We start from the raw sequence: 27,978 nt of genomic DNA, 5'->3' as shown, positions 1-27,978 counted from the left end.
CCTTGAATAGCTTGGTGGCCCAATTCAAGCTCGGCTTTAATATGGATTTGCCAAAATATGAGCATTCCCCCGAGACAAAATGTCCGCGTGAGTGAGAATTATTGTCTTATGATTGGATTTGAAGACTAACCTTTACCAGTCAAATATGCAGATATTGTTACTATCGATCTTTCTGAATATGATCGTCCGGGAGGGAAAGAGCGATTGGCACAGAAATTCAAACAGTATGTGCATCAAGTTGGTATTTCTCACACGACCTTCCACCAAACAGAGAGATGTTAACAGAGAAAGGCTTCTTCTATATCACCAACATCGGTCTATCTCAGGAGGATATTGATCTTCAGTTTGCCATCGCAAAGGCATTTTTTGAACTACCCGAAGAAGAACGACTGAGGCACCGTGCTCCCTTAGAAAATGGTAGCTACAATGGCTACCGTCCTTTAGGAGCACTAAGCCTTTTCCCTGGCATGAAAGACACGCTGGAATTCTACAGCATCTTCAAATTTATTCCCCAAAGCGAGCGATCACACCCAGACCTTATCAAGCAATACTCCATGGAAATTGAGAGGTTCTCCCGATTGATGCATGAAAATGTGTCCTTCAAGCTCCTCCGAATATTAGCGGCGATGCTAGAGCTACCGGAAGACCAGTTCGTGGATGGTAACCGCTACGAAGATGAATGCGATAGCTCTATCCGCTATATGCTATACCATGCCCGTTCCCAAGAAGAAAACAAGACATTTGACGATATTTACTTCCGTGGACACACGGACAAGGGAACTATGACGTTCCTATTTCAGCAACCTATAGCAGCACTACAAGTGAAACAGGCCAAAGACGCAGAATGGGAATATTTAAGGATTCCTGCTGGCTCTGTCGCTGTCAACATCGCCAATACGCTTCAGTTCCTCACAAATGGATATCTAAAAAGTGGGGTCCATCGGGTTATAGCGCCACCGAAGGATCAGATGCACCTCGATCGGTTAGGCTTGTTGTATTTTGTGCGGCCGACTGACAAGTTGCGATGGAAGGCCCTGGATAGCCCATTCTTGCAGAGGGAAGGTTATGGCAAAACTACGACCGAAAATGACAAGGATGTTTCTGGGCTGGATTGGTGGAGAGCTGGCGTCAAGGCTCGCAAGGGAGCAAATTATATTAGTTCTGCAGCTAGTACAACCTAAGGGTTTTTGGATAGATATTTTCAAAATAAATATGCCCAGCTACATCAGGCTGTAATGTATGTACCAACGTGAAAGCCGTAGAAAGAACGGGGGGAAATGTATTAGCTTTACACTTGACTATTATTAGCATGCATGGTATGAGTCGAGTGATGTTTGAACTCGTTCTGATACCATAATGAAGGGCCTGATCACGACATATTGCAAGCAGCAAGGTGAATGACCTCGGCTTGGAATTGGTTTGCATGGTTTGACCTTGTATCACTCAGCTCTAGGTGGTGTGGTCACTTCTCTCGTCAATCGTCCTGACCCTTCTCTGATTTTATGCTTTATTTCTTTGTTAACCCGACTATACGCAAAACCATATTTACCTGCTTGATATGTATCTGGGTCCACCTGTAGGACATTGCGTGGCCGAAATTCACAGTTTCTGAAAGCAGCAGTAGGAGTCTATTAGAGATGTTGTTTTTGATATCATTAGGATACAGAAAAAAAACCCCGAGAAGGAGTATGGAGATCCAGCATAGAATTGGTTCTTATCAATGCCATCAGTTCAATACGCAACTTGCTCACTCGTCTTTAGAATGATCCTTCCCTATTAAAAAACGTTACCCTTTGTCTGCGTCATATTCTTGACATTTAGGTTTTTCATCATGCCAACCCAGATGAAGCCCAAAACCATGAATGCGGTACCCGCTGCAAGCATCCTTGGTTGGGCATAGCCGTAGGCTTCCACAATGGCGTCTCGCTCGGGGCTCCCAACTGGATAACTGAGCTGCTGGGGAAGGCTCGAGTAAATGAGAGACAAATTGGGAATGGCTGACTCTGGTAAGGTTTGTGCAAGCTTTTTCAAGAACGTATTTGTCCAAATAGCTCCACAGATAGCACTGCCAATAGAACCTCCGATACTTCCCATCACGAAAAGCAAGGCAAGCACCGCTGCAACGTGTTGGTGATCGACCGAAGCAAGGACAGCAAGCTGCACACACAGGATGAAAACGCTGCCTGCGGCGGAGAAAAATATCTCACACATGACAATATATCCAATGTATCCACCAGGTTGACGGAAGTGAATCATTAAGCCAAGTCCGAAGATATAGAGCGGCACACAGACCCAGAGAATCCACTTGAAGCGACCTGTCACTCGAACGAGCCATCCAGCGAAGAACAAGAAGACAAATGCCACGACACTGAAAGTGTTTCCAACGTATCCAGCTGTGGCCACATCCAAATTGTACACCACTTGCAAAAATGACGGGAGATAAACGGCATAACAATAGTAAGATATCTGGTAAGTCATGTCTAGGAGACATGCTCCTAGAACGGTCCTATCAGTGAGGAACTTGTAGTTCAAGAATGGCACCGGAGCCAGGTAAGTCTCATAGAAACCGAATGATATAAGTAGGACCAGCCCAACCACAAGCATGGCAATGATATAGCCGGTTTGCCAACCATGCGGTGCCATACTGGCCAGAGTGAATGGTAGAAGGAATACCACCATGCCGCCAGCGAATAGAAAAACACCCATCACTATTTGTCGAGATAACAATTAGCATCCCGCAACGACTGCCGCAACACGCCGATATGGTAACTCACAGTCAAACTCTTTAATAAACCACCAAATTGTTTCAAAATTAAATCTCAAAATCTTTCTTTCCCTGACAAGAATGCCTTCCCTCTCAGCTCTGCGTAAATTATAGGCCAGCATGAAATATATCGGCAAAGCGAAAGCGGGCAAGATAATTGCCCAGACTCCGTAGCCCCATCGCCAATTGACATTGGCGAGAAATCCTTCAGCGGCCTTAGATCCAGCGAACGCTGAGATTATTGCCGGAGACGAGGTAAAAGCAAATGCCAACCCTCGATTTCTCAAGTTTGTCACATCGGCTGCGAGAACATTCCAACTGTATGCAAGACCCCCGAATCCTACCGAGTAGAACACCTGTAATGAATGGAGGTGTTAGATACTGATAAGAGTGAACGCGTGGATATTAAGTCCTTTCTTACCTGTCCAGCGCAGTATGTAGCTATATTATGGGATGCAGCCAGCATCACTATTCCCAGGATACAGAACCCAGTCATTAGAAGAATACCTTCCGCACGACCCCAGAGGTCCAGCGCTTTCGCCATAGGAATATACACTGCGCCTGTCATGGCAGATGCCACGATATTGATGACGGTCAAAAGCGAATGACCCGCGAAAGAGCTTGTCGCATAAGCGCTTAGGCTGTAGACCACCGAAGTCTTGAGGTTGTTCACTAGTGTGAGTAGCCAGATACTGTTGGAAAAGGGCGACGTGAGCTGCTAGGGCCAAATAATATAATGAGGGCAGGGAGACATACAATACCAGAACCATAAGCATCGATCCTTTCCCCCAGGCTATAGTGACAGCCTCAATCTTCTGAACACCAGCTTGGGCATCTTCGGCAGGTATGGCTTCCTCCTTGCCAGTCATATCATTGATGGGAGCATGTCCAGCTTCTTTGTCATCGGCTCTCGCCTGCAGGGCGATTGGATCATCAACCGAGGTAGCCTCAGTCTCTGCAGACTTGTTGCCAACTATCCGATGGAATCTGCTCATGATCGCCATATTTTCTCCACGACAGAGGAATTTGGGCGCGGGACGACAGACTCAAAACGAGAGAAGAGCTAGACATTAAATATTACATCCTGAGTCAGGCGCTCTAACGTCTTTGCGTTAGAACGCAATAAATACAAGAAAAAATCCAGAGAAAATCGGACGATCAATTGCCGGTGACGGAATACCGAAAAGGGTTGTCCCACAACGAAAACTTACTAAACAATACATAATTACCTAGGTACGCCTAGCGTCTAACGGTAGATATGGATATTGTCTAAGGCCATTCTCATCCAAGAACACCCATACTTTGAATCGTTTCTTCTTGGGCTATGTATTTTCTTTCCTGCTCAGTCAATCTGCGCGGAGTAAACATGATATTGGGGGCTTTGGCGCCATTATTCCCATTTATTTTGCGGTTTCGCAAATATGGCCAAAGCGCTGGTCATGCCAAGTGACTTTAAGACAAACGGATCAAGTTATCTTGGCCCCAAGTCTAAATCCCAAATCCCTGCGCTGGGCATCCAATAATAATATTTCCAGGGAAGATTTTGAGACTTCGGCGAATTCAAAGCGTGATAAATTCCTTTATTTTCTTTTCATGGAGCCAAACAGACAAGCCTCAGTCTCAAGGAAAACATCCATGGAAAGTCCAATTTCGGAATTTCCAATGCCAAAAATTGGCCCAGGCTCCATTGGGAGTTCATAGATAATTCTGAATGTGACTGAGAATAGCCAGACTAGAGATTTGCTGCTAGCTAGATACATAGTACTATGCTCAAGCCGCATCTTTTGAAGTTGATAGCGTTTAACGCGAAATGAAGTGTTAAAATCTACTCCGTATTCAAGCCCAATGTGGGATTAAGTTTTCCTAATTTAATACTTAACAAATGAAATGGTTGCCTCCGGGCCAATCGTCCAATGTATGTTCTATACCGATACGATATGGAGATCAGATTAGATTAGACAAGGTTAGTGGTGAGTGGTAATCTCCGAAGGCTAGCCTCTTTGGGTGGTTTAAGTTGGGGGCTGCCGAGGGGATACCTACCTATATGTGTACTCACACGGGACAGCTAGGCCTTGAAAGAGCTCATTATGTGTAACTCAAAGACCAGTTTAATTTGATAACCAAGTCAAGCGCTCTTTTATTTGCAGAGGTAGAAATGGAAAGAACATGAACAAAAAGCTAGGTTTTCTATCCGCGGGCTTACTCGTGTGAAATCCAGACCCCGAGCCCAGCCTAGCTCAAGCCCAGCCCGATCACTTCCGTATTCCGGTGGACAGACCCTCAACTCTTAATGGCCCCCAAATCCTGATGAAAACGTTTTTTTGACTTTACCCGAAGTGGCAAACGGTGATAATTTGGAGAACATATTCCCGCCAATACGTTATAGCATTATTTTATCAATCACCGTTTCAACTATGTGTAGGTTTCGTTGCCAATTCATGAAATTTCTCTATGACTAATGAAAAGGCCAATCTTCAAAGAACATCGTCAAGCTCCGATTTGTCGAACATGGCATCACACTTGTGTGTTCCTCCCCATCGAACTCATGTGCCAGGACAGTACGCAACTGTTGGCAACCTCGTAGCATCCCACAGAGGTCGAGAGCATTGTCAGCCATTCTGAAATCTGAGGCCATTCGCTTTCTCAATTCATATTTTTCCAGAGGTTCATTATCCCACTGATGAGGATTTTGCTCGACTGAGCCCCAGAAGACCATAAGCGAAGGCAAATTCTCGCCCAAAGGCTCCATTCCCAGAAAGGCCTTTGCCTCCTGCAAAATAAATTTATTATTCCACCAGATGGAGGGACTGCTGGCCATATAACAATCAAATAAACTGGGGCGTGTAAATAATGCGTGCAGCGCAAGTAACCCCCCATAAGAATGGCCGTAGAGTGCTTCTCTGGAGACAGCGACCTGTGGAAATCGGGCCTTGACCGCGGGCCGCACTGAACTTTGAATAAAGTCAAGAAATATATCAGCGCCTCCATGTCCAGGAATTTGCGTTCCCACTGGTGGAGATAAATCAAGGGTGCGTCGTCGCATATCATAAAGCTCTTTGTTCAATGGGTATCCGATAGCGACAATGATGCCTCCACCGGCGAAATGCGACGCAGGTGCGCGACGCCAGGCGGCCTCGGTTGCAGTCAAGAATAGGGCATTTCCATCAACAATATATCTAATATCGGTTCGTAAACACGCGCTTTTCTTTTCTTCTGCAAGGCTGCAGATCATCAGCGGGCACTTACATGATGGGAAATGAACCACGAGCAGAAGTGCTATCAGTGTCCCAATGCAATGGCCAAGACACTTGAATCAGATATCTTTCACCCTGGTCGCTACTCAGGTAGAACTGCTCGGAATTGGGTAGTGGGACTGATGTTGGCTTGGGTTCGCTCATCTTGATGCTCCTCTGAAACAGCCCTTGGTAACCCCTAGAGATTCTAATATCGGGCGAAAAGAAGCCTACTTATAAAATGCAAATAATGGCCTAGCAACCTTGAGTTAGAATTGTTTTTGGACCCGGTTTCGGAGATTGGAGCCGTGGGGTTTAATATGTGGGTATTCATGTGCACGGAGGTGTATGTTGTACGGTATGGTATTGGGGCTATTTCACAGAAAATTTTCGAACGATTGGCGATTTTGTTAATCGAAATATGGCTTTTAATTGGCACCCCTCATTTTCGCATACTTAACATATTTATTGACCTGGGAATTTGTTATTGTATACTATGCGCAAGCGAGACTCAACTACCGGCCAACGCCACGATAGAAATTATGTAATAAACAAAAATAGATAATATCTGTGAGATTTGTACAAAGAGAGTAAGTTGTGTAAAAATAGACAGGACAAGAGTCAGGTCTTCTTTGTTCCCCTCCACGGCTCTCCCTTCTACGCTTTCTTACCCTGAGACGTGTATCCTATCGCGCCACAATCTATTTCCGGCTCTCGTTTAATTGGCTATGTACAGGGATCTAAAGTAGATGGGGCCAGCAGATGTCTTTTGTGGCTTCATATCAACCCGAGTGAAGGCTCTGAACCTTTGGGCTTGAGTCCAAAAATTCTTTTTTGATAAAATAAACTGCCCTAAAGCCGGTTTGCATCTAGTATAAAAGAGAGAAATGCCCAGCCAGAGCCCAACAAAGCACCGAAAGTTCTATCCACCATCAAAGGAAAAAGCCAAAAGCATATTGGAGGAATCGTCGAGGTCCGATTCATTGAGAGTACGCCCCCCAAGAAGAGCACACTGGATGAGGCGTTTCAAGAACTATGTTATGAACAAAGTGAAAAAGAGAGTCGAACGTCGAACTTCGTCCAGGAGCATACTCTGCCACCTTTGCTTTATCTCATCTACAACCCTCAATCTTTCTTTGACATCGCATAGCTGATTGCTCCATCCGGTGCGATGGATTCGGGGTGTAAAGAAAATGCTTGGAATACAAGTACCTTCGTAATTCTGTCCTTATACCCACTATTTATACATGCAAAATCATTGACTTGTTAGTCACATAGAGAAAGCGCCACCTCGGTCGTGACTATCTTTTCTGTAGCAAGATGACCTCAAGGGCTAATCCTCCTCGGGCTGCAAAGTCTGAGGGAAAACGGAAGAAAAATAGCCCAAATGGAGGTGCACAGGCACCACATCCAAAGAAGAAGACAAAAACGGAAATCCCGCAAATCTTGGATGAGGAACTTCTTACAGCCGATCTCAACGTTGATTATTCGAAAAAAAGAAAGAAGCTTAGGCCACAAATGCCTAAAAAGCAGCAGTGGCCAAAAGTCAAAGGTGTTATCACAGAGCGGGAAGATGCACCTAAAGGCTGGAACCCAGAGGAGCCTGATCTGATGTCCGAGTAAGTTCTACCTGCTCTAGCTATTTGGTACTGGATTCACTATTAAATTTTATACCTGGTAATTGACCCTCGTTATGCAGTGACTTCGAATCTCAGATCGATAGGTGTCTTGAACGAATCTCAGAGAACATCATGCCTCATGTCTATCAACATAAAATGAAAGAATTTATGGCAAAGCAGACGCAACGCGAGTCAGTCATCTTATAACTCTACATTAATATAGCAGAGACTAATCTCCTTCCTTCTACTCAGTGCACTGATGGCGACAGAGCCAGGTTTAAGTTGGCCCGTTGTACAGCGCCTAGACGACCTCAAATTTACCTTGGCTTCGCTCGTGGCGCAAAACGACGCACACAATATGGTCGATACAGTAAATGCTATTATGGCGCAATATCGATCAGGTGAATTGGATTGGACGCCGGACTTTGTCACCTACTGGCATGCTGGTGTTCAGCTCTGCCTGCCGAGACCATTCCACTGGGATGAATATCGCTACATCCATGACAAATGTCAGGGACATGAAGGGTTTTGGGTCGAAGGTGTATGTCTTGTCAAAAGTCTCTTGATTGTATCATGCTAAAACCGAATATTCAGATTCTTGGGCCTGCGCCTGGTATGAGCAAGACTTCAATGGTATGCCAACCAGATCCGCGTGTGAATGCCACAATGGTAGCTATTCCCCTCTAAATTGCCATATTGACCATTTTTGCTGCGTGCTATTTCTCACCATATTCTTTAGGTACGACTTAGCCTTCGGATTCCCTGGGGTCCAGCAGCTGCGGGGGAAAAAGGAAACGATGGAGATGATGGGAAAAATGGGAAAAATGGAAAAGATAAGAAAGATGATAAACCACCACCCAGGCCACCGAGCTTTGAATTCCCGTTTATGGATGACACAGGCTCTACACATCTAAGCTTATATGAAGACGACATCAACATTATTCGGGATCTGGGTGCAACTGATGGACACACATACCCCTTGCCCCGATGCTTGGGTGTTGGGGTTGTTTATGTCGCAGATGGGAGGCGGGTCACATCGCTATTTAGAGAATTGGAAGTCAACATGTGGAGCACAGATGAATCGGCTTGGATGTCACCCCACTGGCAGGCGATCCCAGCTTCTATCCGGCCTGGTCAAGCAACGAGAGCTGGAGCTGACCGTTTGAGTGGGTCATGGCTGCGACACAGATTTTACACTGGAACTTGTCCTGATCAGTCGATGCGTCTTTGGGTCTTTAACTATAATCCTGGGATACCACGGGGGCAGAGGACTCTTCCTACCGCGACATCGGCACAATTGAACGCGCCCTTCCGAACTGGAAGGATTCATCCCGTTACAGACTTTCCTCATCTTGACCCAAATGTCGCATCAGGGCAGAGTTTGCTCTAATTTACCAAACAGTGTGTGATTAGGCCTTTTTTTAACACTACACATTTGTCTGCTGCTGCCATATTTTAGGTTGTTTTCTTGGTCTTTATCCTTCCTTTATTTGTTTGAACTCTTGTATTTCGCTATTTGAATTTGTAACCCTCATTTTGACTGTCAGGCTTACGGTATGTTATTTCAATATATCACTTCGGTGTTGCGTAGCGCAGGCCTTTAATCCAATATCATGAACATAACATGGTAGATGGCTCGAGTGCGATGGACTCAGATATATCTGAGCCAAAAAGCAACCTCCAGCAATAAGTATAGATTTGTGTACCCTAATATTAGACCAAATAGATGATTTGATTCCTTCAGAGACCGAGGCAGTCTTAGCTCCTATTTCGATAGGATATAACGCAATAACCAATACAAATCTCCTAAATCAACGGGTCTGCGGGGTTAACATATATTTCCCTCGGTTATTTTCTGCCTTGATAAACCACCATCGCAGTATTCATTCATCCAAACCAAAAGTGCACAACATGTCATCATTTGCGAATACCGTTGATCCGAAGCAGATTGTTTCTGCTCTAAACACAGAAACAAGCGACAACGGTGAAGTAAACAGGCTACATCACATTCCAAGACCCCAAAACAAAGAAGAAGAGCGACGATGGCTTCTCGAGCAAATGGCGGGTGCTTTTCGCATATTTGCCAAACTAGGATTCTCAGATGGTAGCAGTGGTCATATTAGTCTCCGAGGTATGCTTGCTTTGTGTGATTTATTGTCTACTGACAAGATCGCGGTTGTTGTTCGTTTGGTTGTTCTGACAGCCCACAGATCCTGTCGAACCCCGCACGTTCTGGATCAATCCATACGGGGTACACTTCGCCCTTCTAAATGTGTCTGATATGGTGCGGGTAGACGAACAAGGAAATAGGGTCGCCGGGGCAAATAAGCCGGTTAATACAGCTGGATTTATTATTCACTCAGCAATACACCAGAGACGACCGGATATTCATGCGGCGTGTCATATGCACAGTCCTTTCGGAAGAGCCTGGAGCACCTTTGGCAGGGGAATTGATATGTTGAATCAAGGTATAATCAGCACATGATCAACACCCACATTCCTGCTAACAGCATTCCAATATTCAAGATTCTTGCATGTTTTACGATGATCTTTCGGTATATCCAGCTTTTGGCGGTGTTGTTTTTGCCCAGGAAGAGGGTCAACGTATTGCTGATTACCTTGGTCCCAAAAACAAGAATTTGATAATGCAGAATCATGGATTGCTTACTGCTGGAGGAACAGTTGCAGAAGCGGCAGCCTTTTTTATCGCCTTAGAGAGGGCATGCCAGGCCCAAATCCTGGTGGAATCTTTGATAGCACCGGGGTCGATAGGTGCAAGTGAAGGAGTCTTGAAGAAGACATTAGTGGACAATGAAGTTGCACTCTACACCAAGAAAGGAACAGGTACTCCTGAGGTCATGTATATGCAATTCGAACCCGAGTATCGATTGATTTTGAAAGAGACAGGTGGAGACTTTTTAAATTGAAGGGCGGTTGTATAGAAATAAAGCTATTCTATTGTGTGATTATGACTTTCTGGGCTAGGTTCATTTTTGCTATCAATGATTTTGGAGACGATATGATGCCCCAAAACTGTAGGTCTACAATATTAAATATTAACCTTTTATACTCGTTGAGACATTGTTACGAGGGTAATATCGGGTTGTGGATCGGGTGTGGGGTAAGGGTATCTGGCCCACCTACCTTAACACTAATTCCTAAAATGTCAGCATTGTACACCGTCTGCTGCTGTGCCTACGGCGAGTGTACAACCAGCCTCAAGAGAGTTATGCGAACTCCATGGCAACATCAAAGATAGGATATTATAAAGCATGGTATGTTGGAATTTGAAATCTTTTATCTGGTCCGATCTATATACATGGTCTTTGTGTACTGAAAAAGCTTTTTATAGGCGTATACAAAGGTGATAAAAAATAGCAAACTATGTGCAAGAGAATTTTCTATATCTAACCTTTAAAATGGCATATTCCCCAATGATGCTAGCAAGAATTAGTATACATAGTCTGGATTGTATACAACCTTAGGTGTCGATATTCTATGCCAAGACATCACTATATAAGCTCTAGGCTTTCACTCGATGACACTTACACTAAGCTACATACATTTGCTTCCTCCACGTTTACAGCATAACTACGTAACCTCATCATAAGGCTGTCCAACAATCGATGATCATCAATATTGACCATGGTTATAATCTACACAGCAATGCGCATAGTAATGGGTCATGATTCATGCTTATCCATGCCCACATAGTACTAGCACCACACAAACTTGATGGTACTTTTGTTATCAAACCATACGTCATTGACCTGCCAAAAAACAAGTCTGTTATTATCATTCTCAAGTTTATTAAGAAAAGATCTCCGGTGTCTTCCTTGACTTGCGATCATTTTCTCTCTTCATCTATACCTCCAGTTTATACAACCTTTCTATCTGTCACGGATTCCCGGAGTTATCACTCCGTGGGATTGTTTTCCATACATATTGTGCAATATCTCCATTTCAGCAGGGGTACACAATATGGCGTCAAAGTCAGGTGAAAAGAGCATCTCCGCCTATGGAGAGGCTCGCTCAACAGTGGAAGGGAAGCCTCTCGATGCCGAGACAATCCGCAAGATGAATGCCTGGTTTCGTGCCAGCATGTACCTATGTTTGGGCATGCTTTATCTTCGCGACAACCCACTCCTCACAGAACCTCTTAAGCTGGAGCATCTCAAAGCTCGGCTCTTGGGTCATTGGGGTTCCGATGCCGGGCAATCCTTCACTTGGATGCACATGAATCGTCTCATCAAGAAGTACGACCTCGATGTTCTTTTCGTTTCCGGTCCCGGACATGGTGCTCCTGGAATCATCTCACAATCTTACCTTGAGGGTGTCTACTCGGAAGTCTACCCGGATAAAGGCGAGGATGCGGAGGGCATGAAGAAGTTTTTCAAACAATTCTCTTTTCCTGGTGGCATTGGAAGTCATGCGACCCCTGAAACACCCGGTAGTATCCACGAGGGAGGTGAGCTGGGATATTCACTCTCGCATGCCTTTGGCTCAGTCTTTGACAACCCCGATCTCATTACTCTGACCATGGTTGGAGACGGCGAATCTGAGACCGGCCCACTTGCAACCAGCTGGCATAGCACGAAGTTCCTGAACCCGATCAACGACGGAGCAGTACTTCCTGTTCTCCATCTCAACGGATACAAAATCAACAACCCGACGGTGCTCGCGCGAATTAGTCACGATGAACTCTCATCTTTGCTCGCTGGCTATGGATGGAAACCATACTTTGTGGAGGGAAGTGATTTCGACAGCATGCATCAGGCCATGGCGGCTACACTCGAGCAATGTGTAACTGAGATCAAAGAGCACCAGAAGAAAGCTCGAGAGACGAAGACCCCGTTCCGACCTCAATGGCCAATGATCGTTCTTCGCACACCTAAGGGATGGTCGGCTCCGCGAGAGGTTGATGGCCATCTCCTCGAGGGATTCTGGCGCGCGCACCAAATTCCCATCACTGATGTCCGCACCAACCCCCCTCATCTTAAGGTCTTGGAGACATGGATGAAGTCCTACAAACCAGAGGAGCTCTTCGACGAGAATGGAACCTTAATCCAGGAACTGAAGGAACTCGCACCCAAGGGTAACTCACGGATAAGTGCGAACCCAGTTGGCAATGGAGGTCTTGTACGCCGGCCGCTTCATATTCCTGACTTCCGGGACTATGGGTTCAAGGATATCAACCCAGGGTTGACAATCAAGGGAGGCATGACCAATATGGCGCACTTCCTACGTGATATAGTGGCCCAGAACATGAAGAACTTCCGGCTCTTTGGGCCCGATGAGACTGAGTCTAACAAGCTTTCTGAGGTGTATAAAGCAGGCAAGAAAGTCTGGATGGGGGATTATTTCGAAGAGGATAAAGATGGAGGCAATCTGTCCCCCGATGGCCGCGTGATGGAGATTCTCAGTGAACATACCTGCGAAGGCTGGCTAGAAGGCTACATTCTTTCTGGGCGACATGGACTGCTCAATAGCTATGAGCCTTTCATCCATGTCATTGATTCTATGGTGAACCAGCATTGCAAGTGGATCGAGAAGTGCCTCGAAGTGGAGTGGAGAGCCCGAATCTCGTCGCTAAACATCCTCATCACCGCCACTGTCTGGAGACAAGACCACAATGGCTTCACCCACCAGGACCCCGGATTCCTCGATGTGGTGGCTAACAAGAGCCCCGAGGTGGTTCGCATTTATCTCCCTCCCGACGGCAATACTCTCCTATCCGTGATGGACCACTGTCTCCGCAGTGTTAACTACGTGAATGTGATCGTTGCCGATAAACAAGAGCACATTCAGTTCCTGGACATGGATGCAGCCGTCGCACACTGTACTAAGGGTCTCGGAATCTGGGACTGGGCGAGCAACGACCAAGGCGCAGAGCCCGATATCGTGATCGCATCCTGTGGTGATGTTTCCACACACGAAGCCCTAGCCGCGACTGCACTACTACGTGAATATCTCCCACAGCTTAAAATCCGTTTTGTTAATGTGGTGGATCTATTCCGACTGATTTCCGCCATCCACCATCCCCACGGAATGTCCGATAAAAGATGGAAGTCCATTTTCACCACTGACAAGCCCATCATATTCAACTTCCACTCTTACCCCTGGCTCATCCACCGACTTACCTACAAGCGACCTGGTCAGCATAACCTGCATGTGAGAGGGTATAAAGAAAAGGGCAACATTGATACACCATTTGAGCTGGCTATGCGCAATGAGACGGATCGATACAGTCTCGCTATGGCTGCCATTGATTTGGTTCAATCTCTCGGGAACACGGCAGCGGGCGTGAGAGAGAGGCTGTACAATGAGCAGCTTGCGGGCAAGTCTGAGGCTTTCGATAACGGGATTGATCCTGAACATATTCGGAACTGGAAATGGCCCTTCCCGAAAGAGTAGAGTGCTGTCTTTTTGATATTGGGGATATTCATGTTAATACAGGTAAAAGCTGCCACAATACTCTGTAATACATTCCAAATTGTACTCGAATCAGAAGAGAATACTCAGACCTTTTTTGGGTCTTCTCTTCACCTGCTGAATCTCTAAAAAATAAGAAATCTAGGTCTTACTACTAGCAAGAGTGCTAAGGTAGCACCGCCCTCTACCATATTCTTCTATATTCAGTCCCATCTGTAAGACCATCAGGCTGCATCTAAGAGAATATTCACCATGGTAGTATATTCCAACAGTTGCTTCTCTATAGAAGTAGCATACAAAGATAATATATGATCATGAGTAACATACATAACCTTTCCTGGACAGGCCACCATATCATTGCCTATATCGAGGTTAGTATACGTACAAGCTGATATGGTGTTTATAATTTAATGGAATTAAGATTTTCAAATTCGGCAGAGTATCGCGCACCGAAGAGGAATATGCACTTCTATACGTAACTCGCCAATTCGCGGCAATATGATTTTTTAGGTAAAATACCCTATATTAAACTATTGAAGAGGGGACCGCCGCTCAAGGCTGTATGCTCGGAGGCATACTGGCCGATTTAGCACTCGCGATTTAGTTTCATACCCAACCTATATAGAGAGAAATATGGACTCCTGCCCAAGAAGTAACTTCAGAGAGGTGCTCAAGTGTGCTTTTCTCTATCCATACTTGGGCCCTTCTTGGCTTCACTGCGCATAGTCTGTGCTGTGAGCGATGTCCTTCATTTTATCGAGATTTTCCTTCAATGCATCTGCCTTGGATTGCACAAGACCGTAGCAGTCTGACCCGAGCGGCACGCGAAGGTAAGATGACGTTGCTGCGCAAAGTCCCCGACTTTCCACTGCGTCCAAAATTCGCGCGGCGGCCTTCTCAGGATCGCCTCGTTGAGTGCCATCAACAGTCTCGTAAACTTGCATGGTACGACTTAACGCAGTCCCATTGTAACCTGGGTTCAAACCAGCTGCTGGCGCAACAAATGCAGACAAAAAGCCAGTTCTGAAGCCGCCGGGCTCAATCAGCAAAACGCGAATTCCAAACTCGGCGAGCTCTGCCGCCAAAGATTCCGAGAGTCCTACACGGGTATGTCAGTTGCCAATAAGATTTTTCAATCATATAATCAAATGCTTACCTTCAATGGCGAACTTGCTGGCCGAGTATAATCCAGTAGCTGGTCGACCAACCATACCAGCAACGCTAGAGATATTTACGATACATCCAGATTTCCTCTCTCTCATGTAAGGAAGCGATCCTTGGAGGACACGAATCGGGCCATATAGGTTGGTGTTGATTTGCTTGTGCATTTCGTCTTCGCTGCGGGAACCAAAATGAAATAATCAGTATTAGAATACTAAAAGTGTATATCAGAAGCTGTTATGGCCATACCTCATGTCCTCGATGCTTCCAAGAATCGAATACCCAGCGTTATTGACTACAACGTCAAAGCCGTTGTTCTCGCGAGCAAGGCTGTGCACCTTTTCACTCGTTTTGGGGTCGGTAACATCTAATTCGGCCCATTTTCCACCGAGTCTTTCAAATTCAGGATGCGAATTTTGCGCTTTTGTCACATTTCGAACAGCTCCAATGACCTTATGCCCTGAGGTCAAGACATGATGAGCCAGAGCGGCCCCAAGGCCGGACGACGCACCAGTAATCAGCCAAACCTTGCTTCCCATCATGAATCAAGAACAGTAGAAAGATTGAAAATTAGAAAGATTTTGTGTGATGCAGGGATGAATTTAAAGTACAATTCTTATTTCATATTTCTCGGAAGTTACCCGGAGAGTGATGGAGCTAAAGGTCTTAATGCGGTGTTAACCGGAGTTAATAATATGTGATGACACTGTGGGGTGGAGTATACAATCTCTCTCTAAAATCGGACTTTACAACTTTATAACTATTCGTCTTCCAATTCAAATTATTTTGGACTTAAACCGCTGGTCCAAGGAGCAGAGAATCTGAAGAAAATTAGTCAATATCCCTTTAATATTGATTTGTATGCTGCGTCATTCTGGTAGGTCTGTTACTCCGGTACTATCCGAGTGTGCGCGTAATGCTGATAAGAATAATGTGATATAGCTTGACCTACTACAATGGCTCAGAATCTACCCCCTCGATCTCGTGATACTCGCTTGGTTGTCACCGGGCACGATGAGAAGGGCAATGCTGTCGTATTGCAAGACACTTGCAACGAGGCAAACCCCGTTGGAGACGGAACGCATCTGAATACACTTTGGTCCTCAAGTGAATTACCGGCTTCCATTGACGGTGATGAGAAAAAGGGTTCAGATCCCGCAGACGCAAACAAAGGGTCATTTTTCAACACTTATGATCTTCCACCCAACTACAGTGGCCCAATGCATCGGACAACTACATTGGATTATATTACAGTCCTGCAGGGAGAAGTTGTTCTGACTTTGGAGGATGGGAACCGAGTGGTTCTCGCCGAAGGGGATACTACTGTTCAGCAAGGCACATTGCACAGTTGGAGTAATGAGTCGAGCAAGTGGGCTCGTCTTGTTTCTGTTATGCTCCCCGCCAAGCCCCTCGTCATTGACAACAAGGAACTGGAGCCACTGTGGCCATTTTAATTATTTCCGTGAGGGAATATTACCGAAATATGTATCATTAGCGTGCATAGAATGATTGAAGGATCTAGTGGAAGGATTATTGTTTACTAAGGTGCTGCTGTAAATAAAATACAATTATATCTATGATCAAAATCCGCTTGGTTAGTGTAACCAGTGAACGAGTGATTACAATTTTTTCATCTCGCTGCTTAGTCCTATGTCAAAGCAATTTGTTCGATATTATGCACATTACTTGAATGTCAATGTAAAAGACTGTGCATACTACAGCTGCATACTACAGCTCTAGGGCTCTTAAAAACTGGGGAAAGTGCGGGGAAGGCCACACATTGCCAGCGCAAGCCTTAATATCAGAACGTAATATAGCGCCGAGCCATAAGCAGGAACCTCGATTTTATTTCCTTCTTTTGTTTTCTTTTGGCTGAAGTCTAGTTGTCATATCCGCTGTATTTTCCCTAGAACCACTTCAAAGGACTGAATAGATCCAATTCATGTACTCCGTACAGTCTCGTACACTAATCCTCATCGGGTTACCACATAAATCACAACCCGTATTATGAATCACCGAATGAGTCACTGTTCATTAGAACTATTAGAACTATTAAAATTCTCAAGAATATATCCCTTCAGGGCTTTTCTTTCCAACCAGATTCACATTCAGCACAACTACAAATCAGTTCTGCCATAATGTCTGAAGCCATTGATAACCACCAAATCAAGGATGACATAAAGAAGGCCTATGATGAGATTGCCGAAGTCTACCTAAACTGGACACAACCTTCTCATAAAGTACGCCTTTCTTATGTCGATCGCATGCTTCGATCCCTCGATCCGGCGGAGGGAAACTCCCAAATTAGCATCCTTGAATTAGGATGCGGCGCCGGGGTACCGTGTACTGAACTTCTGGCATCGCGTGAATACATCAGAGTCACTGCAAATGACATATCCGAAACCCAAATTGCCATGGCGAAAAAGCGGCTCCCTGAGTCTGTAAACCTGATACAAGGAGACATGATGGAATTGGAATTCAGTCAGGAGAAATTCAACGCAGTGATGGCCATGTATTCCATTTTTCATCTGCCACGCAACGAGCAAACCACGATTCTCCGTCGCATTTTCGATTGGTTGAAACCTGGAGGACGGCTTCTCGCCAATTTTCCCGAGACTGGATTTGCAAGCTCCTCTGATCAATCTTGGCTGGGCGGCACAAAAGGAGCAATGCATTGGAGTGGTTGGGGTAAAGATGAAATGAGAAGACTTCTCACAGAGATTGGCTTTGAGATGGAGATTGACGAGGTCGTCGTGGATTCTGAAGAAAAGAATGGAGTTTCGCAAAGCGTTCCATTTCACTGGATCTTAGCTAAGAAATGAGCACTATGCAGATATGGTAGAATCCCCATAAACCGGTGCTTTTCCCAAAATCTTCCGTGAAGATGTAGTTTCCAGACCTCTCCGTAACATCCAAGTACTCCTCTATGTGATCTGTATTCAAAGAACAAGAAACATATTAAACCTACTAGATCCTACTACATCAACATTCGTTTCATGAGTATGCCACAGTCAAGGCGCAAGACCCTGTCTTTGGCTTTGGAGTTTTGCAAGACAAGCTTGGCCTATTGGTGCACGATGGTGATTGTTGAGCATGTCCGCACGAACAAATGACACTAGACAACCCGCACAGACCCAATCTTTCTCGCCTGAATGGATCTTCCTATGTCGATTGCAATCATTCTTTCTGGAAAAGCGCTTTGGGCAGATATCACACGAAAACGGACGATCTGCCGTATGTGTCAAAAGGTGGGACTTAAGATTGAAGAGCCTTTTGAAGTCTTTTGCACAATGTGGACACTTGAAGTCTTGCTTCTCTTGAGTCTTCGAACGTTTTGTGGGTCGAACCTCTGGCTCAGAGTCTGAGCTTGATGGCTCTTGTGAATGAACTGGAATATCAGGTGTGGCTTGCAGAGCTTGTGCACTCTGCACTTCAGGTGCTCGCTGGGGAGTAGCTTGTATCACGGGTGTCCTTTGCCGAAGGCTTAGCTTGATGTCTATGTCGGATGGGAAGCCTTGGCTCTGTGATGCATCTGGGTGGGCATATCTCATGTGCCTTTTCAGACTGGTCTCCGATACAAAACCAAAAGTAAAACTGGTGCACTTTTCGTCACTGCACCTCCATGCTCGGTCATGTCTACTGATGTGTTCATCTCGCTTCTCGGATGAGGGAAATCCGGAGAAAAAGAATTGGCAGCTGAAACGTGGGCATCGGAACAGATTGTCCCCATATTTCTGTATCATGTCCCTTTCAGATGAAGGGTCCGTTGACACTATTTTTTCTATCCCTTCGCGGATATCACCCACAAGGTTGAATAGGTTCAGTGTAAATCCATCTTGCTTGAGCGGACCAAATGAGTGGAGTTGCTTCTTGGTTGAGACAACAATCTGCTCCAGCTGCTCATAGAAGGTGGTATCTTGGAAAACTTGGAGCCTTTTTTTATTACGGGCCGATACCTCTAGATATTTCTTTGTTGGAGACCAATGCAGATCAATGAAGACACCTAATGACTCGGCGAGGGGAGCCATAATCTCTGTGTAATCTTCTTCGAGCAAAGCCTCGCAGGGCTTGAGTGCATCTGATTCCTCGGACGTACTTTGACGAGGTCTGGCTGCCTCTACCTTTGTTCTTTCGATTCGACGGGTTGCTTCCGCAATTGCTCCTTCAAGATGTCTAACCCAGTGGATAACGGAATATTCCATGAATCCATAGTCGCCGCGGCGAATATCATGCTCGAGCGGCGTGTTCACAAAGAGTGGAAAGTTCAGATAGTTAATACATCGAGCTGCCATTCCGATATCTCCTTTCAATGGATCGACAAGGCCTTCTTTGACTAAAAACCTGCAATCAAGAACACTGTCAGTGAAGCTTTTAAAAGGTTCAGCCAAGGCCATACAATCTTGCCGTTAAATGTATCAGCTCGACACTTCCGTCGTCCCGTACTTCAACGAATGACCCACAGATGTCCCTCGGGTCTTTTACCAGAAACCCTTGCCTTTGGAAATCAATTGATTGTTGATCAAGATCCATAGACTTCAAGACTTGAATTTCGCGCCACCTGAGGGGCTTTCTTGCCAACACCAACCATTCAAGTAGCGCTAAAGCATCTTTCATTGAAGTCCGTGAAGTATTTTCTTTTATTCTGGAGAGTATTCGTCGATACCTGTCAAGCTGTAAGACAGAGAACGAAGGAGAATACGAGTCGCACTTACGCATCATTTACCCCAGAGGGGAAAATATTCGGATCCAGCTCTTGCTCCAGCCCTACAATTGTAGTCTGTGCGGATAGATTCAACCAAATCAGTTCTGCAAGTAGAAACATGCCTAGTCAGTCATTAGCAAGCCAGATCTCAGAAGTGAAATTTGCCCACATACCACCAGCTTGCTGAGCTACCGTCGCAGCGATACTATCCGCCATGTCTTCGGAGATGTACAAAGAAGCCCTCAGCTGGTCTGCCTCACGCCGGCAAAAGCCTTGAAGGTCATTCTTAATATCATCGGGTCCTATGGTAAGACTTGTAATCTCATTAAAGTCTTTGCGTGCCAGACTGTCGTTTTGGCTGGTGAAAAGACAGCGCAGCCTCCAGGGCTCGGTAATGGGCAGACTTTCAACCAATGTTCTGAACCATTGAGCGATGCTTTTCCGTTGCTCTCTTTCACACTCATCGAGCCCGTCAATAATAATATATGCACTTTTGCAGTTCCTGAATGCAAAATCTAAAAGCTTATTGACTTTCTCTGGGGAAGTAAGCACGGCTTCTTTGCTGTTACAGCATTCCTGGTAGAAATAAAGAAGCAGATTTTGGTCCTGCTCCAAGATTTGAGCGAGCAGACTTCGCGCTAATGCTAAAAAGCTGTTACGCTCGGGATCGCCATGTTTGCAATAAAAGAAAAGAACCGTTGGTTTAGGGGTGAGTTTTCGGGCTTCCTCTATCGTGAGAGATGCGAGGACAGTTTTTCCTATCTGGTGTTCAGCATTCGGACAAGTTATTTTCGGTATGAAAGTCCCATACCGGCGCCTGGAATCCCATTCAGCCAAAGCAAAGGAGGTATTTTGGGGTAGTTCGGATCGAACCAATCCTTGAACGCCTGGTTGTCCAAAAGCCATCTTCCAGTACCAGGATTACCCGCTCGCGTTTGGGTCAAATTATATTGATTTCCATCAACATCAGGTGCTCTAAGCCAGTTGAAAACAGTGCGTGATCGCCGCAGGGATTCATATTGCATTTCGGCATTATGCCGATCGTCCACTAGACGACGCGCTTCCTGGGAATCTGCAATCTGGACCAGGCCTGCTTGACTTTCGATTAAAGCACGATGCCGTGCCATGCCCGAAATAATATTGGAGAAACGTGATTGTTGGGTTTTCCAAGTCGCATGCCACAGCTGCTTCCACACTATAACAAAATCAGTAATGTGTTGCGCGTGCATGGAAATATGGATTTGAATGACAACGCTGCTGGAAATATTGAATAGCAATGCGATGGAACTTGAGAATGTCCTCATACATGAGCGAGAGTACCTTAATCATGTGAGGATTGGTGTGAAACAGCTCCTGGTATTGCAAGAGCAAAGGCAGGTTCTCTCCTATGTATTCGTACGTGTCCAGCAGTTCGGAAAAAGCGCTTTCGAAAGTATCTGCGATCTGAATCCTGTTAGTGCTTTCGTAATCTAAGAATTTAACCATGGAATAACCAGTGTCTTACTAGGAGCAGAAACTTGACTGGTCCCTACGAAGGTCAGCCTGAAGATATGAGGTTGAATGTTTACCAGGTCTCTCTTACCCAAAGAAATGGCACGAGCTCACTGCTATTGCAAAATACCTCCACCACCTTTCCAAACTGATTCATAGCCTCTAGGAATGGCTTCAGTCGATTCAAATTCTGCATACGGCGCTGAGACCGATGCTTGGCCTGCAACTGCGTGAGACATTTCTCTAAATCTTCCAGCGTAGAGAACTTAAAGTTATCGCGGTCCTTTTTATTAAGATCTTTTTTGAAGACCTCAAGTGATCGCTCAAACAGTGGTGTATATGTGTTGGCCATTGTTGTTTAGAAATAAAGAAAGAGGGAGGTTGGAAGGATGCGAGGATGTGAGGATGCAAGAGGGCTGAGCTCTCGCGTGCGGCTCTGCGCCCCCTCTTCCCTCTTCCACACTCTTGGGGCCATTTGACCTTCACCATCCAGCACCTTTCTTTCTTTCTTGTTTGCTTTCTATTTTGTTTTTGTTTTGCGGGGGTTTCTGGGATATTCGAGCCGACGATGTCTATTTTACAGGACTCGCTGGAGCAAAACTCGCTATTTCAAGCCGAGCTTTCTTCGGGAGCAATCATTCCACAAACTGATGTTTTCGATGAGGAAATATGCCTGGGAGCAGTAAATCTTTTGCTATTTGAGCGCACTATATGTAGCTAACTCTAGATAGATTATTGGTATCACGGCACAGCTGGATCGCGATGATGCATTGATTCGATGTTTGGCCGACCACGGCGCACCTTTCCTATGTTTCTCGGTTCTCAAGGAGGGGAATTTCTTCCTTCTTGGGCATGAAGAAGATAAATTCGCCCGTCTCAACAAGCAGCTATGCACCGGTCTTTCAAAAGCGACAAATGATCAACAAATTCGACTACAGGCATATATTACTAGAGAAGATGCAAGGTTAGCAGTGCGGAAAAAATACGGCGAAAGGCTGCTACCAATTGAAATCAACGTTTACGCCCCCTTAAATGGCGTGGACGATGTGGGAGCTAGATTGAGCAAATCTCATATTTTCCTGCAGCCTCTTCGCTATGGGCTTGAGGAGAGGAGATACATGAATCCACATGTTCTACGATTTGAGGGACAACCGAGTGACGATTTACTCCACTATTCTACTATAGCTGACTGGGAAGAGATAGATCCAAATCACTTATCAAGCAATGAAAGCCTCTCTGATGATGTTGATGAAATTGACATGGACGACATGTTTGGTGTTCAATTGCAACATATATTTCAAGCCAACGTGCCTATCGACCGGCGTATCAAGAGCGACCTCTTACAGTAAGCGATTTTGACTAATCATCGAGGGCCATAAGTTGACAGTTTGTATCAGACATCAGAAAGAGGCAATCGGGTTTATCTCCCAGCGAGAACATGGACAAACATTGGAACATGGTCTTTGGGAATATAACGATACAGACGAAGATGAGCCATTGTGATAGCCACCACTGCCCTTGTATAGAGTTGAAGTCGGTATTGATCTTCGCTACAGTTACCAGCATGTTTTCAATGGCGAGAGGCGCGCAAAGCCACAAGAAGCCAGCGGCGGAATTCTGGCCGATGAGATGGGCCTGGGGAAATCCCTGGTGACTCTGTCAGTCATCGCTGGTTCTCTCGATGAGGCAGAAAATTTTTCAGGGCGACAGGAGCAATCGGACGTTTCCCAAAAGAAGAACCCAACTCAGGCGACACTTATTGTGGTTCCATCAACGTGCAAGTCTTGGCCCAAAACCATGAGGAAGTACATTTATAGTATCTAATAATTGATCCGATAGTATTGATTGATAATTGGGTCAATGAGATTCGCAAGCAAGTCTTTTGCAAAAGTTTCTCGTGTAGATATACTGACTCGGGTCTAGGCATACATTTTTCGGCAGTCTGTTCGTCCACAAACATATCGGAACGGAAAGACACGCGGAAAGAGAACTGCTCCAGAAAAGCGCTATCGTCTTCACTACTTATGCAACACTTACCAGTGAATACCGCCGGGGGCAAAATACCCTATCAAAGATTGACTGGTTCAGAATTGTACTCGATGAAGGTAGTCAAAGATTATTTTGGAATATGTGTTATTGATAGAAACTGATATCCTAGTCAGCTCATTACATCCGCAACCGTGCCACCAAGCAGTTCCAAGCCGTCGTCAACCTATCAGCCCAGCACCGCTGGTGTCTTACTGGAACGCCCATCCAAAACTCCATTGAAGACTTGGGCGCTCTGGTCGCTTTTCTCAGGGTTCCGATCCTTGATCGCATCGCACCATTTCGCAAATTCATCTCAGGGCCCATATCTTCAGGTAAGAGAGATCGTTTTCATAATCTTCAAACACTTCTTCATGCAATCTGCATTCGAAGGACAAGAGATGTTTTGAACCTACCGGAGCCTAATACAGAAACCCGAAAGCTTCCGATGTCATCCACGGAGAAAGCACAGTACAAAGATCTGTTGGATGAATGCAGGACAAAGGTTGATATGGCGGTCAGTGGGAGAAGGAGTGGGAAGGTTAATTCTACAGTCCTAGAGTCTCTTCTCTCCTTGCGCCTGTTCTGCAACAACGGGAAAGCCACAACTAGTGTTCCATTAGACTCAGATGAAGCCCTCTCCTATCTGGAACAGCTGGATAAAAATGTTTGCATCTACTGCTCCAGCACAATCTTCTGGCTCAGCGACACACCCGATACAGATGGAGGAATTTTCCTTGCCAGCTGCCGTCATTTAGTTTGTCACAGTTGTATACCTGACCATCGCTCACGACAGAGTAAATGCCCTTGTTGCGATTCAGATGATGCACAGTCTGATTGGTCAACTCCCTTGTTTGAGAATTCAAAGTATCATCACCCGCAGACTGGAATTGGTGCAACACCTCGGATGAAGCAATATCCTACAAAGCTATTGGCTCTTCTATCTGAAATTTCCCAAAATCCCGCCCAGAAATGGTATTTGTCACAAGAAACACTCTCTATCTCTTCTTGTTGAACTAACCATCTTGTTTATCTTTTAGTGTCGTCTTTTCAAGTTGGAAGAAGACTCTCTATATCGTTGCCAAGCTTCTCTCCAGCAATGGAATGAATACAGCATGATAGAAGGATCGTTTCCTTTATCAAGACGTCTACAAGAATTACAAAGATATCAAGATCACAAGGAAACAAACGTTCTCCTATTGACCCTTGGGACGGGTGCTGTTGGGTCGGTTATCACTTCTCGATTATCGAAACAATCTGTTAATGATTGAGATAGTTTGAATCTTACCACCTCGTCGCGTATCTACCTTCTTGAGCCACAGTGGAATCCATCAATTGAAGCTCAAGCGATAGGTCGGGCCCTTCGACTCGGTCAAGTCTCCAACGTGACTATTATTCGGTACATCATGGAAGGCACCATTGAAGAGGTGGGTTAGCAACAGTCTATTGTTCGGATGCTATCTAACAATACGCAGAGTAATGTCTTATCACGACAACGGAAAAAGCTGCAATTAACCAAGGGCGGATTCCAAAAATCGGATCACACCGCATCTGACAGAATCCAGTCATTACTAGTAAGAACCACCTTCTCTTCTTACCGAGAGTCTATGGGCTAAAGATCCGCAGGACCTCTTCCAGCTTGAATCCTCGACTCATAACTAATGAACGGCGGATAATCACGTCCTTCAAAAGATTAGAGGAAATTGGACGTGTCCAGAATTCGTCTAGCGATCTCGTCGACTCTACTTACTTACAGATTGCAGCTGCTCGAAATTTCATGCATATCTGAAATGTGTCACTCTACTGAATAATAAACCTTTCCGATTCGAAAGTATCCCGTAGAAAATTATCGCTACTGACGACAATATAGAATTGTAGAACATATAGAATAGCATCATCAGATCCTAGCCCTCATCTTATTCAACTGCATTTGCTTTTTCGCTTTTCTTTCGGCTATATTGATATCATCATTCCTATAAGAACGAGGGTACACGTTATACCTCGATAGGCTGTCTGCTCCCTATATTCAGTCAGATCGGAGCCTACGTTAATGCCGGTCATCTCCGCGCTCCAACCTTGGAAGATATGGAATTAAAGAATGCGGTAGGCTTCGGGCTCCACCTAAAATTTAAGCTAGGTATCCAAGTCGTGATTTGTAGGATAATGATATAAACCCCACTCAGACACATCATGGCTCAGCTACATATGGAGGGATCCAGATAAGATAAAGGTTTCAAACACAAATCGTTGGCAGAACTGCCTTCGCTTGCTGTGATTGGTCCTCTCTGCTTAGTTTCGATTATGTGAATCAGAGAGCCGGTCAAGGCAACTACTCGGGCAGCCTAACAATAAATTACGGCCTTGTCATGTAAGTCGCCATTAAAAAACATAGACAATATTCGTTGGCTGCCGTCTAGAAACCCCCTGGGTTGCATTCCTATGTGCAAATTTACACATCCGTCATATTACTCCAACCCTACATTAGGTCTAAGACTGCGCCCAGGTTAAGTTATTATTCGAATATGGACATTTTATCTGAGCATCGAAGGGTTTATACACCAACCAAAGAGATAGCTAGGTTAATGTTAGCCCAGGTTCCTAACATTGTCCTCCGTATCTGCGATTTGTGAAATAATACAAGCGGTTCCTACCTAATCTGGTAGTAGGGAATTTGGCTATGCATCTTAGCCTCTTATATATTGTACAAACTATTTCCATATGTCCAAACATCCAGATATTGGGACGATAGAACGATGGCCAGCTCTGAGTTCACTATGCATGAGGCATAAATGGATGCATGGCACCTGATTATTCCCTTGAATGTCAGATTTGACAAACTCTTCTTCCAAGTCTCCTCGAAGACGCTACTAGGAGTACAGATCATGGCTCAGCTGCTCCACCGTGGCTGGAAGCTCGAGGACGATATTCAAAATCGAATTGCGGACAGAACAGTCTTCGCTTGCGCTGGTTGGTCATGTTCACGAGGCTTCAGCACTGGGTACTTTTGTCTGGGACATGGAAAGGCTTATAAGCCAATGAAAGAGACAACTCGGTTATACTTTCTGTTTGAGTTCAGGGCGAACACAAGATAGGTATAACCTTAGAAGCATTGCATGGCAGAGTTGTCACCCAACCCAGATGCAAAGACTACCTATTTATATCTGAATAAACATGCAGAGAAAGACTCCTTAAAATCGTAGGTCACCATACGACATGTGCTTGAAGCACCTTGTAGTTGTATTGTACAAGGTAGAGATGTAATGTCGGTTGTTTAGAACATGCACCGCTAATTGCTGACCGCTGACTCTTTGGATACCCAACCGAAATAAAAATTCCGAAGTTATCTAACAATTCCTTGATCCAAAAATAAATGTGTTTACAGACAGGAAGCATGGAGTTCCCTAAAACTCATATCCACCATCCCCAAGCGCCCCACACCCACACAGTTATCCTACTACATGGTCGTGGCAGCGATGGCCCCGAGTTCGCCGAAGAGATTTTCTCATCTTCAACCTCAAAGGGCAAAGCCCTGCCTTCCTATCTACCCTCCTATCGCTGGGTCTTTCCAACTTCACGCGACCGATGGAGCACTACATTCGAAGAAGAAATTTGCGCCTGGTTTGATGCCTACTCCTTGGGCAATATCCACGAACGACAAGAATTGCAGAAAGACGGAATAAAAGAGTCAGTCTTGTATATTCTCGATATTCTTGAGGAGGAAGCTCAACTACTAAATGGACGGTTCTCTCACATCTACCTTGGAGGTATGAGTCAGGGGATGGCAACCGCCTTGTGGGCGTTCTTCGCTGCAACTGCAACAGGCCGAATCCAAGGACCACTAGGTGGACTATTTGGTTTTTGTGGTTGGCTTCCATTCGCGCAGCAGCTAGAGCAATTGCTTTCCGAACCATCTCTTAGTCCTGGCAGCTCTCAGACACAGAGTTTAATATCCGGGTTCTTCTTTGATGAAATTGCCGGTGACATATCGCGCTCAGATCAGCCTGTTGACAGTTCTATTTTATCTACACCTGGGTTTATAAGCCATGGGTCGGACGATCCATGGGTATCTGTGGATCTTGGACGGCAGACATGTCAAGTTCTACGGAAGATCATGGTACGCGTCGACTGGCAGGAATTTACTGGGGCAGAGGGTGACGGTCACTGGGTTAAGGAACCTGAGGGCTTTGACCGAATCCTGCAGTTCCTTGAGGGTTGATTTATATAGATAAGCTACCAGCGGACTATATTACCGGAGTATTCCCTGGCTATATATAGAGATGACACCTACAGCCAGAAGAAGTTTCGGTGACTTTTAGTCTGATAAAAGTGAAAGGACGACCTTGTTGAGTGAGCACAAGGGCCTAAAGAAGACAGCAACGTTACACTTCATTCCAGATCATTCAATAAAATAAGCGAGGGAGAAGCATCTACACTGGGCAAAATCAGTTGCTTTTGCTGCCATCATATCACGGGACAGTGGACAAAATAGGAAAGTAGGGAACCTTTTCATTCTAGGAAGGTGCGAGTCTTGGGAGTATAAACCCCCCTCAA

General features: G+C 45.3%; 13 protein-coding genes across 13 annotated transcripts; 9 read left to right on the top strand and 4 right to left on the bottom strand.

Annotated features, from left to right (window-relative positions):
• Window positions 1–275: 275 nt before the first annotated feature.
• Window positions 276–1,181, top strand: N7487_008843 (uncharacterized protein; the record flags this gene model as incomplete). The annotated part of the gene is made up of 1 exon (XM_056876573.1): window positions 276–1,181. The coding sequence occupies one exon, from the start codon at window positions 276–278 to the stop codon at window positions 1,179–1,181; it is 906 nt and encodes a 301-aa protein (XP_056728761.1).
• Window positions 1,182–1,776: 595 nt separating this feature from the next.
• On the bottom strand, window positions 1,777–3,768 carry N7487_008842 (uncharacterized protein; the record flags this gene model as incomplete). Its single annotated transcript, XM_056876572.1, has 4 exons — window positions 1,777–2,708; window positions 2,775–3,120; window positions 3,186–3,456; window positions 3,521–3,768. The coding sequence occupies 4 exons, from the start codon at window positions 3,766–3,768 to the stop codon at window positions 1,777–1,779; spliced, it is 1,797 nt and encodes a 598-aa protein (XP_056728760.1).
• A 1,451-nt stretch (window positions 3,769–5,219) lies between these two features.
• On the bottom strand, window positions 5,220–6,162 carry N7487_008841 (alpha/beta hydrolase; the record flags this gene model as incomplete). The annotated part of the gene is made up of 2 exons (XM_056876571.1): window positions 5,220–5,940; window positions 6,011–6,162. 2 exons carry the CDS (start codon window positions 6,160–6,162, stop codon window positions 5,220–5,222), a joined length of 873 nt encoding a protein of 290 aa, XP_056728759.1.
• A 1,155-nt stretch (window positions 6,163–7,317) lies between these two features.
• On the top strand, window positions 7,318–9,006 carry N7487_008840 (uncharacterized protein; the record flags this gene model as incomplete). Its single annotated transcript, XM_056876570.1, has 5 exons — window positions 7,318–7,616; window positions 7,697–7,807; window positions 7,869–8,157; window positions 8,211–8,249; window positions 8,356–9,006. 5 exons carry the CDS (start codon window positions 7,318–7,320, stop codon window positions 9,004–9,006), a joined length of 1,389 nt encoding a protein of 462 aa, XP_056728758.1.
• Window positions 9,007–9,527: 521 nt separating this feature from the next.
• On the top strand, window positions 9,528–10,543 carry N7487_008839 (uncharacterized protein; the record flags this gene model as incomplete). The annotated part of the gene is made up of 3 exons (XM_056876569.1): window positions 9,528–9,747; window positions 9,827–10,084; window positions 10,143–10,543. The coding sequence occupies 3 exons, from the start codon at window positions 9,528–9,530 to the stop codon at window positions 10,541–10,543; spliced, it is 879 nt and encodes a 292-aa protein (XP_056728757.1).
• A 1,054-nt stretch (window positions 10,544–11,597) lies between these two features.
• Window positions 11,598–14,030, top strand: N7487_008838 (phosphoketolase family protein; the record flags this gene model as incomplete). Its single annotated transcript, XM_056876568.1, has 1 exon — window positions 11,598–14,030. The coding sequence occupies one exon, from the start codon at window positions 11,598–11,600 to the stop codon at window positions 14,028–14,030; it is 2,433 nt and encodes an 810-aa protein (XP_056728756.1).
• Window positions 14,031–14,761: 731 nt separating this feature from the next.
• On the bottom strand, window positions 14,762–15,748 carry N7487_008837 (SDR family oxidoreductase; the record flags this gene model as incomplete). The annotated part of the gene is made up of 3 exons (XM_056876567.1): window positions 14,762–15,147; window positions 15,205–15,386; window positions 15,459–15,748. 3 exons carry the CDS (start codon window positions 15,746–15,748, stop codon window positions 14,762–14,764), a joined length of 858 nt encoding a protein of 285 aa, XP_056728755.1.
• Window positions 15,749–16,165: 417 nt separating this feature from the next.
• On the top strand, window positions 16,166–16,663 carry N7487_008836 (cupin domain-containing protein; the record flags this gene model as incomplete). Its single annotated transcript, XM_056876566.1, has 1 exon — window positions 16,166–16,663. One exon carries the CDS (start codon window positions 16,166–16,168, stop codon window positions 16,661–16,663), a length of 498 nt encoding a protein of 165 aa, XP_056728754.1.
• A 684-nt stretch (window positions 16,664–17,347) lies between these two features.
• On the top strand, window positions 17,348–18,031 carry N7487_008835 (class I SAM-dependent methyltransferase; the record flags this gene model as incomplete). The annotated part of the gene is made up of 1 exon (XM_056876565.1): window positions 17,348–18,031. The coding sequence occupies one exon, from the start codon at window positions 17,348–17,350 to the stop codon at window positions 18,029–18,031; it is 684 nt and encodes a 227-aa protein (XP_056728753.1).
• Window positions 18,007–21,754, bottom strand: N7487_008834 (uncharacterized protein; the record flags this gene model as incomplete). Its single annotated transcript, XM_056876564.1, has 8 exons — window positions 18,007–18,183; window positions 18,344–19,550; window positions 19,922–20,033; window positions 20,085–20,669; window positions 20,723–21,106; window positions 21,162–21,354; window positions 21,416–21,439; window positions 21,494–21,754. 8 exons carry the CDS (start codon window positions 21,752–21,754, stop codon window positions 18,007–18,009), a joined length of 2,943 nt encoding a protein of 980 aa, XP_056728752.1.
• Window positions 21,755–21,970: 216 nt separating this feature from the next.
• Window positions 21,971–23,226, top strand: N7487_008833 (Helicase C-terminal; the record flags this gene model as incomplete). The annotated part of the gene is made up of 3 exons (XM_056876563.1): window positions 21,971–22,084; window positions 22,134–22,747; window positions 22,929–23,226. 3 exons carry the CDS (start codon window positions 21,971–21,973, stop codon window positions 23,224–23,226), a joined length of 1,026 nt encoding a protein of 341 aa, XP_056728751.1.
• Window positions 23,227–23,326: 100 nt separating this feature from the next.
• On the top strand, window positions 23,327–24,863 carry N7487_008832 (DEAD/DEAH box helicase; the record flags this gene model as incomplete). Its single annotated transcript, XM_056876562.1, has 4 exons — window positions 23,327–23,507; window positions 23,565–24,184; window positions 24,468–24,652; window positions 24,704–24,863. Coding segments are annotated over 4 exons (1,146 nt in total), but the record flags the coding sequence as incomplete, so codon positions are not given.
• A 1,955-nt stretch (window positions 24,864–26,818) lies between these two features.
• Window positions 26,819–27,643, top strand: N7487_008831 (uncharacterized protein; the record flags this gene model as incomplete). Its single annotated transcript, XM_056876561.1, has 1 exon — window positions 26,819–27,643. One exon carries the CDS (start codon window positions 26,819–26,821, stop codon window positions 27,641–27,643), a length of 825 nt encoding a protein of 274 aa, XP_056728749.1.
• Between the last annotated feature and the right edge of the window lie 335 nt (window positions 27,644–27,978).

Source organism: Penicillium crustosum (assembly GCF_028827405.1).
Source record: "Penicillium crustosum strain IBT 35664 chromosome Unknown utg000003l_segment0_segment0, whole genome shotgun sequence".
In the NCBI taxonomy this organism is placed as follows: domain Eukaryota; kingdom Fungi; phylum Ascomycota; class Eurotiomycetes; order Eurotiales; family Aspergillaceae; genus Penicillium; species Penicillium crustosum.
This window is presented reverse-complemented; position numbering and strand designations above follow the sequence as displayed.